We start from the raw sequence: 16,046 nt of genomic DNA on the forward strand, positions 1-16,046 counted from the left end.
ATGATTATGGGATCTAGTGCTGATAATGGTAGGTTATTGTTGGGGTTGATGCGTCCAATTGGTTTGAATTTATCCATTCATAAGGGAAATTCCATCCCTGTTTATTAGGGACTTTATCTAATATCGCCACCTTGCAACATTCAGCCGTAATAGATCTTCCCATGTTCTGCCATTTAATGATTCTATTATCATTGTATTCTGGACGATAGTTCACTAAAATCCCTTTTTTATGGTGGCGTATTTTATTAACTTTACCTATTGTCCATACATCTGATTCTGCCGATGATTCCCGTATAAAAATAGCTTATTTTCGGCGTGCATCTGGTATGATATCTTGTAAAAAGGGCCAATGGTTAACTTTGGTAATCTCTAGTTCATTTGATACTGTTAGATTATCTATTTTGGATGTGCATAAATGAGCCACATCACAGTACCATCTAGCTGTTCTTCCTTGTACCAGAAGTAATGCTAATCTACGGTATTGTTTCCATGTCATAAGATATGTTTCCCTAATAAATAATTGATCAATGTAAAATATTGGGTAATGTGCGCTTTGGTTGATTCTATATACACTACCCTTCCAAAAGTATCCGATTAACCAATAAAGATCATATTTTATTAATAATAATTAACATTTAGTTGGCCATCCATTGTTTTTAATGCATGCTTCAATTCGGCGTGGCATGCTCTCAATTAAATTAATGTAAGTTTCAGATGGAATTCTTTCCCACTCTTCTTTTAGCTGTTATAAATCCAGTCGTGTCCTAAAATTTCCAAAAAGTACTGTTACAGACACAATTGTTTGATACAAAAATTTTAATACTGATAGCTTCATGTCCTTTCCAAAGGCCAGTAATTTGCCCACGCTCACTCAATTCACTAGTTTTTCCATTTTAAAAGTAGCTGAATGGCGCAGTAACAAAAAAAAAGCAAAGTTCAGCGTTGGCAAAATTGAGGCGTTATTATTTTTTATTGCCAAATCTGGTACAAGTATCGTAACACAATAAAAATACATTCATTTTAATCGTTAGAACCAGGGGAATTGTTTTTTTTGAAATAAAATAATACTTTATATATTCAATCTTGAGAAAATCAAGTTGAGCTTGGTCGGATACTTTTGGGAGGGTAGTGTATGTATTTCGTAAGCTGAAACTGTTTAAAAAATTTCAGTATTAGCTCTTTCCCTCCTGTAATGCTCCAATTTGATTTGTCAATCGGATCTACTGCCATTGACATATCAAGCGTTTTTGTTATTACCAAAGCGTTAAATGAAACGTTTTTTCGAGTTTGTGGTTTTATCCAGTGCATTACATTAAGATCACAGTCAAAAATCGGATCAGTAATGAGTGATTTAAGCTGCGCGTCCCTAAGTCTGATTTGTGTTGATGTCGCCGCGTGTGAATCACTATTTAATCTAATCGTTAGATCCGTTATATTGTTAATGCAATAGTGTTTCCATGGATGATCCATACCGAATCCTCCTTCATGAAATAATAACGATGATGGTGTATTTTTAGGTAGTTTCAACCAGTTTTTTACTAACTTTATTATCGGGGCGAATACTTGGTTCCAATCATGTTCTGTCAATATCATGATTTGAGCTATATATATTAATCTGGGTATCAACACTCTATTAATTAAATATATACATTGGCCCGCTGGAACAAATTTCCTTCGGACTGTATTACAAAATTCATTGACTATTGTGGACAGACGTTGCATCCATCGTCGTCTGCTTGGTTTGTTAGAGAACCAAACACCGAGATATCTTATTTCATCATTCGTGGCTTGAATTATTGAACGGTCCCTACCCAGTTCTATGTTTTGTTCTTGCTTTTCCACTGTCGGATTGATAATTATTAGCTCTGACTTTTTGGCGTTGATATCAATGTCATTAATCAAGTAAAACTCATTCGCTATATCCACTATCTCTTGCATCCTATACTTTGACGATTCTAGAAATATCGTATCATTCATGTACGTACATATGGGGACCTGGAGTTTGTATTGTGTCCACGTGTTAGGATCATTTATATCGTTCGGCCAAATAAGTTTCATTTTATATCCGCTGTTTTTGGTTTGTTGTATTGCTACCAAAAGCGGGTCATAAAAAATTCGCCAAAGTAATAGTAAAAGCGCGTCACCCTGGTCTATCCCGTCATTTCTAATGAATCCATCTCTTAAACTATAAGCTGTAGTTATTCTAAGGGATCTATGATCAAAAAGGGCTATAATCCATTCAGCCATTGTTGCCAGAATGTCAATACGAAGCAAAGCTCGCTTCAGAACATCTAATCCCACAGAATCGAATGCTTTTTTCATATCCTGTGTAAGGACCCATAATTTCTTTTTGTTCTCCCTGGCGTCCTCAATAAAATTGTTAACTAAGTGTATCAGTTCATTTGTGCATTCTCTGGGTAAACCGCAACAGTTGTATCCCTGTAGTACACTGTGTTGTTTCAAGATGGAACTCAACCTGTTTGTGATCATCTTTGTTATAGTTTTCCGAAAACAATCTAACAAAGCAATAGGTCGAGTGTTCATTATGTTGTATTCAAAATTGGTGGGTTTGGATATGGGGAGAATAACCGATGTTTTCCATGCCATAGGTATTAGTCCAGTTTGTAGTGTAAGGTTTCCAAATTTGATCAATAGGAGAATTAATTCCTCAGGTAGTTGTTTAATGATTTTGTAATTTATACCGGACAACCCTGCAGCTGATTTTTTATTCAGTTCTATAACTGTGTTGTTCCATTCTTCTATTGTGATCTTTTCTGCTATAGATTCCATTACTTCTTTGAATTTACCCGTGGGTTCATAAATATGTTGCCATTGCTAAGACATTGTGTTCAGTCGTGTGTTTCGTTTCCTAAACATGCTCGTGAAGCTATCGTCCACTGCTTTCTTAACTTCTACCGGATCTGTTGCCAGTCTCTTAGTCGAGCTTTTTAGTTCATCGTCTACTAAAGCCTTGTTTATTACTATTTTATTGTGAGTGTTTCTATCTAATATACTGGACAACCATGTTGTTTGGTCATTTCACGTAATTTCTACTCGCCTGTCTAACCTGTCTTTAATGGATTTCGCTTCTGTGGCTTTAAACTTCTTGTAATCTATTATTAGTCGGTAATTCACTTTTGATTTAAGAGTATCAAACCAATTTTTCGAAAAAATATCTTGTGATGATATGTTACACTTATTACTGTCATCGGTTGATGTAACATAATCCTGATTGTATTTGGCAATTTTTCTTGTCCATCTGGATTTAGCGTCCTCCGATGCGATCATTTGTTGATTTCCGTGGTAATAATTATGCAATAGTTTGAGCAATTTATTTGTGTGGCGTTCTGGTCTCAGCTTTTTTTTGTTATAACGCTTAAAAGAATTATGAAATCTGAAGACTTTCCTAGGAAGTTCTTTATCCGCTGCATATGTGATAATCCTGTTAAGTTTATCCCAATATTTATCTATGTCTTCCTGGGAATAATCCGCGAAATTTTCTCTATCCTCAGGGACATCTTGATCAAGAGAGTTTAGTTGATTTCTAATATTAAGTCGAAACTTTTCCCACGTTTCCGTATCAATGTTATCACAGTCATACATTACTTTAGTGTGGGCGTTACCCGTGGGTAGTTTATTATATATTGTATTTTTCCTATTATTTCGTATAAGGTCAGAAGTGTCCATGGTTATTGTAATTATGTCATGATCGCTTTGTGTGATAAACGTTGAGGGGGTAATTGAAAAATTCAATAGATTATTACTATAGATTTCAGATACCCAGATTTGGTCTATTCTCGTGCTGACACTTTCTTTATGATAAGTGTTCCCTAATGCTTCTTTATTAAGTTTCCTATATGAATCTATAAGTCCTAATACTTCAAGATCATTAAAAAATTTGGGTCTAGAGATGTGTAGTGGGGGAGTACGATCGATATAACCATTTGAAATCATATTAAAGTCACCTAATAATATATGTACTACGTTTTTTGATTTTTTTCGCATAGCTTTATCACACATTTCTTTCTTAAGTTTCTCCAGAGTGTCATGAAGAATGGTTATGTTTTGTAGTGCCACGTAAATAATCCATATACAAAATATAACATTTCTAAATAAAAAGTACACTGAGAGTAAATATGATGAATGAATTTTGTGTCCTTGGTAGTGTTTGTTCCATTTCTGTGAACATATTAGCGCTACTCCTGATCCTTTTTGTTTGTTATGCTGTTTATTTGACCAATATATATGGAATTGATCCTTAAAACTGTTGGGCATTTTGAAAAAACTGTTCTTTTGGTCTAAGTTAGTTTCATTTAAGGCCAATATGTCCACCTGACTTTCTAACATCCAATTCAGTAATCCATAAAGTTTTGCATTGTCCCTTGCCAATCCGTTGATGTTGTGAGTTCCGATATGGAGTGTAAGGTATAACGCGTCTAAATCTATTTTTTTTGTTCCTCATACCGAAGTCTTTGACTAAGTAAAAAACTATCAATGTTAACTAAATTAGTATTGTTATTGTTCTTGTTGCTCTGTTCTCTAATGTTCGACATTATTGTAGTATTGTTTATGTTTTTATATATTAAAGTAGTCCATAGTGGTTTAACTATTTGTTCCAGCCAAGTAGTTCTCTATTCTATTTTAAATTTAATGCGTCTCTATTTTTTTCTTTTGCAATTCTTCTATTCCTTGCCCGCAAGGAGTTCCCAGCAATAGTGTTTTTTTTTTCAACCTATATATAAATTGGTTGAAATTCTAATTATATTATATTAATAATTTATTTAAATTTATTTATAAAAGATTTTTAATATTTATAAAATAATGTAATTATTAAATATAGTAGTAATTAAAATTTAGTAATCAATAATATTCTTATATTAAATTTTCTTTATTTTTTAATATAATATTGTTAATTGATTTTTGATTTTTGGGCTTATAAAAAACAACTGATAAACATAATAAAAGCTATGCAGGAAACAAAAATGATAATCCTTAATCTTCATTATTATGCCATCTAGAATCTATATAATTAAAATGTTTAGTCTGTATAAATAAATTATAATTGTGAGCCATCGTCCATGATCTATTATAAGCTTATTAATCAATTAATATCTGATGCAAAGCAACAGCTAAATTTATTCATATTGGATATTAGATGTATATTACGTATGATTATTCAATCAGATTATTTTGAAATATAAATTTACCAACATAATTTTATTTATGTTACGTCGATGTTGTTTAAGATAATAAAAAAATAATTCTGTAATATTTAAAAATATTAAAAATGATATAAAATTATATACATAAATAAAAAAAATTCTCAATAATCATTGATAAGTTTGTTCAATAAATAATTACATCAATAATATTATAAATCAACTTAATTTTCCAATAATCATCATTGTTATTGATATATATTAACCAATTAGGATCATTATGATTACATGCATGTGATATCTAAAAATAGATAAAATCGTGTGATTGTTTTTTTGTTTATTTTAAATTCTTTTCTTATTAAAACTTACAAAGTAATAAAAAAAATGTACCCACCAACTCATTCAAAAGAAAAGAATAAAAGAAAGAAAATAATATGCCCACCTACTCACATATAAAAAAGAGAAAAGCCGATTTAAAATAAATAGTAGAGCTGTTAAGTAAGGTATGAAAATAGGATATACACGTATTTTTCATATTTTCTTTACAATATGTTGTGGTTTGAGTCTTTCTTTGTGGTATAAGTGTGAATATATTTTTCAACGGCCATGTATCTATTGCTTATTAAATATATTTGCAATTTTTTGTCTTTCTTTTGTTAGACTATGGTATTACAATATGAAGTGTGAATATATTTTTCAACAGCCATGTATCTATTGCTTGTTACAATTTCTTTTGTAATATTTGCTTTAGCCTGGAGGAAAATGTTATGAAATAGGGCTGGATATTTTATAACATTTTCTGCCTTCCAATTAATTTGTCTGGGGGTAGCCTGACAATTTGTCGTTGTCCGTCAGTTGTAGCAACCAGCATTTTTTTACAATATTATGATTTTAAGAAACAAAACTTTTTCAAAAATTTAATAAAGAAAGAACTAACTTAAAAATATTATTTTATTATTCTTTACAAAACGCTGGCACTGAAGTTATTTTTTTTCTCACTTATCAAATCCCAACATGTCCAAAGACTAATCATGTAGTATGCTGTGGTCTGGAACACCCGAGGTTTATGACTACCTAAGGATGAAGTTGTAGGGTACTTCTGCCCGATAGGCTAGCCTCCTCTAACTTAGGGTCTTATTAATCGGGAGAAGAAGTAGTTTCTAAGTACCTTTCACATCAAGGATGGACATTTTTTGATACTGTGCATCAAGGTGGTAATCCTATATCTGCGAATTCAAGAAAAAAAATCTAAATCAAAAGAAATTGGAACCAACACATGTCAAGGTAATTTAAGCATTCTTTTTAAAAAAATTTAATCAAAGATTAATTTGGTTTATATACAGTAAACCCAAGGAAAAAGAAAATATAATGTATTTTCAGAAGAATATGATAGTAATGCATATCAAAGTAACTTAAATATTTATTTTTTATTTTATTAAAAAAAATATAATAAAAATATAATAACAAGATCTATTTTCTCTTTAAATAGCAAACTTCGAAAAAAGAGGTGGAATAAAACTGGAATAATATAAAGGTATATTTTTTACTAATTTTTATTTATATTATTAATATTTTTTTTAACACTCTTTCTTTTTTCTAATCTAACGTTTGTTTCTACTAATACTACTAAACATACTAACATTTTCTATCCATTTTATTTTTCTTTTTTTTTACTAACATTTTCTAATACCATTCCTTTTCTTTAACAATTTTGTTTAACATTATTCATACTAATATTTTTATTACTAAAATACTTTACTATTTCTATTTCTTTCTTTTAAATATTAAACAGATAAAAATATGCAGCAAATAAATGAACACATTATTTGGTATACATAATTCTAATTTTTTATATAGCTAGAATAATTTTTATATGATTTTTTGTATACTGGTCGAAATAGTCCAAATCGGCTAGAAATCGGATGTCTGATTTTAGGTTGAATTTGGTGATAAAGATGGCCGAATTATCAACCCAAAAAAAGGTCCGATTGGCAGGCCAATTGATGCCAATCAGAATGTCCGAATTGAATTTATTTTTTATTCTGAATTGTTTAGTAATTTTAATTTGAATTGTTTAACCAATTGTGATGAATTTTGTCTAAATTATGGCAAATTTTAGATAATTTTTTCTGAATTGTTTTAACTAATTGTGAAGAATTTTGTCTGAATTACAGCAAATTTTAGATAATTTTTTCCGAATTTAATCTGAATTGTTTAACCAATTGTGATGAATTTTGTCTGAATTACAGCAAATTTTAGATGATTTTTTTTGAATTTTGTCTGAATTCTGTCTAAATTTTAGATTGAATGTGGATGATTTTTCCAAATTTAGTTTTAATTTAATTCAATTTTATTAGACATTTTAAATTACATTGTTATTAAAAATTACATTTAATATATATTCTTTAATTAATGTCTACCTTTCTAATCTAAAATACACCTATGCTATATTAATACCTATAATAAATTATTCTAAATTCGCTATTTTTAACCTAAAGAATAAAAAACAAAAAGAATTAATAAAAAATTAAGCAAAAAACTCACCAACAATTGACATTTCGAAATTTACCTGCAAATTGTTTCAAATTCATCATTCTTATATATCTAACCAAAACTTGCGTTTAAAGAGTCAAAAAGTTACCTAAAAGAAAAAACAAAGCATTAGAAATTGTTTTGCTAAAGAAATAGTCTAAATATCCCTTCTTACTAAAATCCACATCCGAAGATATTCAAAGAATCGGTAGCTATCTAAAAAGAATTCTAACCAAAAATCTATGTTTCAGATCATGATATTTCATGTCTTCTAAAAAAAATGGAAGAAAATGAAACGTCAGTAAACATTTTGTTAAAATAAATCAAAAAAAAACTTCTATAGCACCTATATTGAATCTTGCACGTCCAAATATTCCAAGAAACTGGCCATATTTCCATTAATATTTCCATATGCTCTCGTTAATAAACACAAAGGCTGGGCGCCTAAAAAAAAAGAGTAAATGAAACGTTAGTAAAAAACGCTTCGTTAAATGAATTAATTGAAAGTAATAACTAGTAAATAACCTTTCTCACCAAGCTTCTGATGCGTCATCCAAATATCGAAGAACTGGCCACCTATAAATAAAAAAATAAAACATTATTAGAAACGTTTCATTAGGAGAATTATTTATTCAAAGAAAAAAAAATGAGAAAAATGAACGTTATCTAACGTTCATTAAAAAAAAAAATATTTCGAAGTTACCTTCAAAATAGAGTCCAAGACCCGCACTTTGGTATTCTGGGACCTACAAAAATTAAGAACGAACATTAGTAACGTTCGTTAGATAAGCTAATGAAATCTTTCGAAGTTTTACCTTCGAAATGCCACGTTGAACTCATCCTGAAACCTGACCGAGGATACAAAAGGGAAAAAAAGTTAATGGTTTTTTTTAAATTAAAGTTTCGAAAATTTGTTTCGAAACTTACCTGGAATTCAGTATTCACGTCGGAGCCGATTTTCCTGCAAAAAAAAACAAAAAATGTTAAAAATTAACATTTTTTTTAAAGTTTCAAATAAAATTCGAAACTTTATTTGCAAGATTCTGGTATCCAAATTGGAGCCAATTTCTATACAAAAAAAAATAATAAAAAATAATAAAAATGTTTAACGTTTTTTATTAAGTTTCGTCAAAAAGTTTCGAAAATCGAAACTTTACCTGTAGGATGGCAAATTAGAGCCGATTCCCTACAAAAAAATATATAAAAAATATATAAAAACGTTAAAATAACGTTTTTTTATAAGTTTCATATAGTTAATTCAAAACTTACATGGCCAAATCTCAAACCCGATTTCCTACAAAAAAAAATATAAAAAACGTTAAAATAAACGTTTTTTATTAAGTTTTGAAAAGAAACTTCAAAACTTTACCTATTGGATTCCTAATATCCAATTCAGCGATAAAAAAAGAAAAAAATAATGTTAAAATAACGTTTTTTTAAGTTTTTTTAAGTTTCAATCGAAACTTCAAAAAAATAATAAAATATAATAAAAAACGTTAAATTAAACATTTTTTATTAATATTTTCAAAAAGTTTTGAAAAATCAAAACTTTACCTGCAAGATTCCGGTATCCAAATTGGAGCCAATTTCCCTGCAAAAAATTTAATAAAATAATAAAAAAAATGTTAAATTAAACGTTTTTTATTAATATTTTTCAAAAAGTTTCGAAAAATCGAAACTTTACCTGCGGGATTCCAGTATCCAAATTGGAGCTGATTTCCCTGCAAAAAAATTAATAAAAATAATAAAAAACGTTAAGTTAAACGTTTTTTATTAATATTTTTCAAAAAGTTTTGAAAAATCGAAACTTTACCTGCAGAATTCCGGTATCCAAATTGGAGCTGATTTCCCTGCAAAAAATTTAATAAAATATAATAAAAAACGTTAAATTAAACGTTTTTTATTAATATTTTTCAAAAGTTTCAAAAAATTAAAACTCTACCTGTGGGATTCTGGTATCCACATTGGAGCCGATTTTCCTGCAAAAAAAGTTGTCGGGCTGGTAGTGTGTCTCGCTAACGCTCACCCCACCTCGGCCTCACGGCCTCGCAGTACCTCCTTCCCCCTCCATGGGGTAGAGAATTCCCCCATATATACTACCGCCATGGCCACAGTGGCCATGGCTGGTCACAGTACTTTCCAACTTCTTTTTTTTACTCCATTTTTTCTTATATATAAAACTACTATGACCACTATGACCACTATGACCAGACTACTAAAAAGTGGATAAAAACGCGAATAAAGCCAAAATCAGACAGAATATCCGGTCATAGTACTGGCCACAGTTCAAAAAACTTATGATAATACTATGGCCACCTTAGTTAGCCCCTCAGGCTCTAAAACCCGATTCAAGCTATGACCACCCTTTATCTACTTACCTGGGACACCGAACTATGCCACCGAACTATGACCACCGAACTATGACCGCCGAACTATGACCACCGAACTATGACCGCCGAACTATGACCACCGAACTATGACCACTCTATGTCCCAAACTATGGCAGCCGAACTATGGACACCTTAGTCAGCCCCTCAGGTTCTAAAATCCGATTCAAGCTATGGACACCTGCCCCTCTATCTCACTCGAAAAAATATATTCGGCAATTGAAGATTAGGTAACTATAAATTAGTACTCGATTTGATAGAACAAAAAATGACATATACCGTAGAAAAGTTGGCAGGAATCTTTAGCCGCACAGTCCCGGATGTTATGGGTATCAATAGGGAGATCCTAAAAAGCCACCAAAATCTGCACGCAGTATCAGTAATCCCCGAACTTGTAGGCCATATCCTGGAACGTATTCCAAGTAGCAATTTTAGACCGCATCTTCTAGAAGTCAGCCCAATCTGGAGAGCCGAAGCTGAACAAGTACTCTGGAAGCGGCATAAAGAAGCTGAGAAGGTATACAAACAGGCAGTAGACTACTACAGGGAGGCCATTGACAATTTCAATGAAGCCGATCAGAAAAAATACACTAGGTTCGCAGGAATGGTGGCAGTAGAAAGAGCTCTCCTCAGATGTGACTTTATAACGCAAGAGTCCGACTGGGGAGAAATGGACTCAAATAACGTATAACATCCAATTGCTTAAAGAAGGCCGCACTCTTGATGACTCAGACGATGAATCAGATGATGGAGAGGTATCTCTCGATGACTCAGATGATGAGGAATACTTTTAGAAGGCGATACTAATCCGTCTTCCTCTTTTTTGCCTCCTTAAGGCATTTATCAATACACTGTTTACACGCGTCATCAGCCTCTAAAATTTTTTGCCCGAGTTTTTTGCATTGCCGATTGTACGCCGTCTGATGTCTTTTAGCTGCGGTTTCTTTTTTCTTCTCCTTGGTTTTCTTTTTGATAACCCAGTCTATCCCAGTAAAAGTATTCTTATGCATCCCACAAACTACACAGTCACCATGTAAACGATAGCGGCCATTTGTGGTCATATCTTGTATTTCACTAGCAGTCTCGGTTTCCTTCTTACACTTTAGGCAGTAAAATCGTGTCATCTTAAGATTTGAAGTCCGAAATCTTTCCTTTAATTTGTCGTAATATGTCGCATTTAGAGAATTACTACAAATACTACAATCTCTCCAGAGTACCGGCACGAATTCTAAAAGGTGAGGAGCACTACAACCTATATAAAAAGCCCCTAAAAAAGAAGTTATCAGAGCATCCACGAGTAGTTGTATGGAAACCAAATGCAACACATCAGGCAGATCTTGCAGAGATGCCAGTCGACCCCAAAGGATTCCACTATTTCCTCGTAGTGGTGGAAGTCGCGGGTAAACAAGTCGATGCAGAACCCCTAAAGGATAAGACTGCAAATAGGGTTCTAAACGTGGTTCGTAAAATCTACAGAAGAAATCGTATTAAGCCACCAACACACAGACTGGAGACAGACTCCGGATTAGAATTCACTAACGACCAGGTACGTGATTTTTTCCTGAACAGCCTAAGGGTAATGATGAGGTTCAGGCGAACCAAGGACGGGACAAAACAGCAATCATCGCTGAACGAGCCATCCAAGCAATCCAGGAACCTCTCCTAAAACGAATGGTGGCGCGGGAGTTGAAGACCGGGGTGACGTCCGTGGAATGGTCAGAAGATTTCTGTGATGTAGTTAATAAAATAGATGAAATCTGGCAGAGAAATCCCCCAGACATTCCGACAGGGTCACCCAAAGTGTCAAAAAAGACGGAACTTCTCTCTGAAGGAACACATGTCCGAGTCAAGTTAGACGAACCTATTTCAGTACTCGGGAATAAACTCCATGGAAAATTTCGTACAGGTGACATAAGATGGAATCCCAATATCCGTGTCATCAAAAAAATGATCCTCTCACCTGAACAGCCTCCTACGTATCTTCTTGATGGACCACACGAGCGTCTAGGTGTATCCAGATGTGCGTACACCCGAAAAGAGTTGCAGATTGTTCCAGAAAATGAACATCCCCCACCTGACTCCGTGATAAGAGGGCAACTCGAAAGATTTGTACCTGAGCGGATACTCCGGCATCGCATCAGGAAGGGTCAAGACCAGTATCTAGTCAAGTGGGAACGATACCCAGATACCGAAGCCACTTGGGAACCCGCTGACCGGTTGGAGGAGGATGTCCCTGCCTTAATCCGCAAGTTTTGGAAATAAAAAATAAATATTCCCTATTTTTTGTCTCCTCGATTCACATCAGAAACTATCGGGATAAAAACATTCTTCTCATTACAAGTAAGGGCGATATGTTCACGTGATTCATGGACATCATAATTGTAACGTTTCAGACACGTCCGGCTCAATCCAATCTCCTTATGCTTGTAATCGCTTAAAACCGCGAGATTCTCAGTGATTACACAATCAGGGGTTAGTTTGATTGACACACCTTTTACCATGCCGAATGTCCTACCAGAACCCGGAGCGCCAGATATGTTATGTGTAATACTCTTGTCGATATCCAACCCTAATTCTTCAGCGGCTTCCCTCTGAATAAAAGACGCGTTAGCACAAGTGTCTGCTAAACACTGAATTGCTATCCCATTGACCTTCCCATCCAGCGCTAAAAGATCTTTAGTATTCTCCAAACGAGCTATGTCAATATCCATCGGGTCATCTTCCCTGATATCCTCTTCTTGTTTTTCCTCAACTAGGTCTTCCGGAATCTCCGTACTTTTACGAGCAGACTTTAATTCTTCCCAAAGAATCTCGCGGAGTAATTTTCTAAAATCTGCAGACCTTAATAAACTTAATGAATCATTTTTGGTGACGGCTTTTATAAGTGTGGGCTTACTACTAGTAACCTTCACAGGAATCTTAATAGGAGTCATTTTAACTGATTTTTTTGGAACAGATTTAAGAAGTTTCAAGATACTTACACCCTTATCCGAGTTTACTTTTTTTTGTACTTCGAACCGCACAAATCCGAAAACCACCTTCCTCATCGGGAACAATTTTCAAGTCATCAAAACTCGCGGTATTAGTATCAATATCCATAGCATCATCATTAAGATCAAGGTTTCTCATTGCTCGGGCTAATTCCAGATCATCGCGTCTATCTTTAGCCTTCTGAAGTCTCTTTGGAAATCTTTTAGACGTCTCATATCCCATAATAAGATCAATAACATGTTGATCATCCTCACTAGTCCACTCAGGAGCATCAGGGTCACCAGGGTCATCACCAAAATTATGATCTACATAACCATCATCCCAATCTGGCATCCCTGATGATCCTGAACAACGCGTGGCCGTGGCTTTGGCCGAACAGGTTTAATCTGTTGTCTATAGACCGGTGGTTTACGAACTGGCTTAGATGCTTGTAATTGTTTAAATTGTGCCTGGAAATTCTTGGTAAGTTCCTCGGCTTGTGCCTTGAGCAATTCTTGTAATCGTTCTTGAGTAATAACGTCTGTCGACCTTTGTATTACAGCACCTTCGTGTGGAGTCACGGGATGAGTATAGCCAGCCAATTCCTCTTTTTTAGCCTTTTCAATACCCTGACGCCTTTGTAATCCATAGAACATTTCGCCCTTTCATCGCTCAAGATCACTCAATCTATCGATTAATGTATTAAGAGGTGCCGCCCCGATTCTGGAAGCTTCAATAACGTTTTCTGGCAAAAGTCCTTTATAGAACTGGTCAGTAACCATAATTCGATTATATCCTACAATATCCCCAGCCCTCTCAACTCGCTTGTAGTAAGATCGAACAGGTTCACCTTGTTCCTGGTAAAGGTTACTAAATCGTATTTGAAGTCTTTCTTCCACGACGGTTGGAAAATTTGTGCGCATATGCATAAATGCTTGATCCAGGAGAATCCCCTGTAAGACTATCGGTTGATTCTGGGCAGCAGCATTGAATGGACCTCCATGATCTCCCAACCCATTAACGGGTAGATGAGTAGGACGTCCGCCCGCACGCCTCCACTGCTCTTCAACTTTAAAATTCGTTCTAACGATATCAGCGCGTGACGGGAAAAATGCGTCTCCAATAGTTACCGCCGCATTAGCCGCAACTAGAGAATATGCATGAGCAGCAGATCCAGGCACATAAGTATTAGGATGTAGTCGTCCAGCACCAGCATTTTCAGGAACAACCAAAGCTCTGAATGCTCGGCGAGTAGCACTGGCTCCACCATTTGCAGCAGCTACTAACTGAATATTCGAGAGTTCCCAATTTTTTCCAGTAAGTTCCACATCAAACCACCTTGCCGCTTCATTTCTCATACAGCTACGAAGAACCCCCATCGCTCGCACCCGACCAGGAGGCGCACCGGCATCGTCCAATGGATCAATACCAACGGTATTAATATACCCTAAAAAGTTATCAATAAAAAGATTAAGATCTTCATCTTCCCGACCATGAAATATGGGGGCAGCTATACCAACGGCAGCCATATCGTATTTTGTGGATGGTTGAGAGGAGGTGGAGGAAGGTTCAATTGTCTAATCCGAAACCATTGTACTTGGATACGCAGAGCGGCTATTTGTTGAAAAAGTCGATTCCTAAGACGTCCCAATGTCTGAATTCCAAAAAGAACCCGATTATTGGCATATACAAGCCAATTTCATGCCGCATCACGCTCGCCTATAGCTCTATTACGTTCACCTATAGCTCTATTACGTTCTCCTCTCATAAGATTATATTGCTGCTGAAGACGACGATTAGTCGTCCGCATACCACCAAACTCACGTTCCAATTCAGCCAAATTAGCTTCTAAACTAGTAATAGTATCTTGTACGTTATTTAGCTCATCTTGTGTAAGACCTAACAAACCCGTTTGAACCTCGAGTTCATCTTGTAATTCATCACGTTCTTTTCGAGATCGATCACGTTCCGCTTTTAATATATCACGTTCTTCATATGTTTCTCTACAGCGATGAATTAATAAATTAAGAGCATGTTTAAGACGATGGTTTGCATTTTGTACATCTCGATTAACAACCATGCGATCACTGACAGTTAAAAAATCTGTTAGATCCTTAATTACCGCAACTAATGGTATATTATTCATATCACACAAATCCCTAGGAGGCGGTCCAGTAGGCTCTGAAGGAGTATAAATTGCAATTGGTGTCGACATCGTATTTAAACTAAGATAGAATAAAATTCAAATGGATCTTTATGTATACAATTTGGACGAGTACACAACCGACTCGAGACAGGATAATGAGTTTGCCCCATCATGGCCTTTCCGTCTTGCCGTAGCAGGAAGTTCTGACTCAGGTAAGACAACTATGATTATTAATTTGTTAATGGGAGACAAGAAGGCAAAGGAGGATGGCGAAAGGTACATATTATGTGATGCGGTAATTCTAGTTGGCAGATACCTCGATGAACCGAAGTGGGCAGTCGTACGTGATTTTTCAAAGAAGAAGAAATTCCGTTTACCGCAGTATCCCATAGTGAGATTCCAAATGTTAAGGACTTCAACTCCACCCAGGCTACTGTGGTAATCTTCGAGGATTTGATGGATGCGCCTAAAAAAACCCAGGATCTCATCACTGGATTTTTTACATACGGGCGTCACAAAAATATCTCGTGTATCTATGTGGCCCAAAGATTCTTTACCATTCCCAAGGCTATTCGTGAAAATGTGAATTATATTTCCCTACATGGAGGTCACGGAAGTTTGACCGATACTAAGAGGATCATCCGCCAGTATACAGAAGAATCGGAGTTACTAGCTCCAGTAATCGATGACCTTACTCTACAACGCGAATTTATAGTATTTGATCTTAGAAGATCCAAGAGCGATCCGTTATCTATTCGGGTTAGATGGGATACTAGTCTCAGTTCGATCACCGATCAATCTCAGTTCGATCCTAGTTCGATCTCAGTTCAATCCCCGTTCGATCCGAGTTTG

The 16,046-nt window shown here is 34.7% G+C and overlaps 2 protein-coding genes across 2 annotated transcripts; both read right to left on the reverse strand.

The window, feature by feature from the left end:
• Window positions 1-8,037: 8,037 nt before the first annotated feature.
• On the reverse strand, window positions 8,038-9,656 carry OCT59_000682 (uncharacterized protein; the record flags this gene model as incomplete). The annotated part of the gene is made up of 10 exons (XM_066139021.1): window positions 8,038-8,135; window positions 8,217-8,267; window positions 8,395-8,437; window positions 8,619-8,652; window positions 8,849-8,877; window positions 8,961-8,985; window positions 9,246-9,282; window positions 9,376-9,412; window positions 9,505-9,541; window positions 9,634-9,656. The coding sequence occupies 10 exons, from the start codon at window positions 9,654-9,656 to the stop codon at window positions 8,038-8,040; spliced, it is 414 nt and encodes a 137-aa protein (XP_065988460.1).
• A 5,091-nt stretch (window positions 9,657-14,747) lies between these two features.
• Window positions 14,748-15,128, reverse strand: OCT59_000683 (uncharacterized protein; the record flags this gene model as incomplete). Its single annotated transcript, XM_066139022.1, has 1 exon — window positions 14,748-15,128. The coding sequence occupies one exon, from the start codon at window positions 15,126-15,128 to the stop codon at window positions 14,748-14,750; it is 381 nt and encodes a 126-aa protein (XP_065988461.1).
• Window positions 15,129-16,046: the final 918 nt, after the last annotated feature.

The sequence above is a fragment of the Rhizophagus irregularis genome, chromosome 1 (genome assembly GCF_026210795.1).
Source record: "Rhizophagus irregularis chromosome 1, complete sequence".
Taxonomy (NCBI): Eukaryota; Fungi; Glomeromycota; class Glomeromycetes; order Glomerales; family Glomeraceae; genus Rhizophagus; species Rhizophagus irregularis.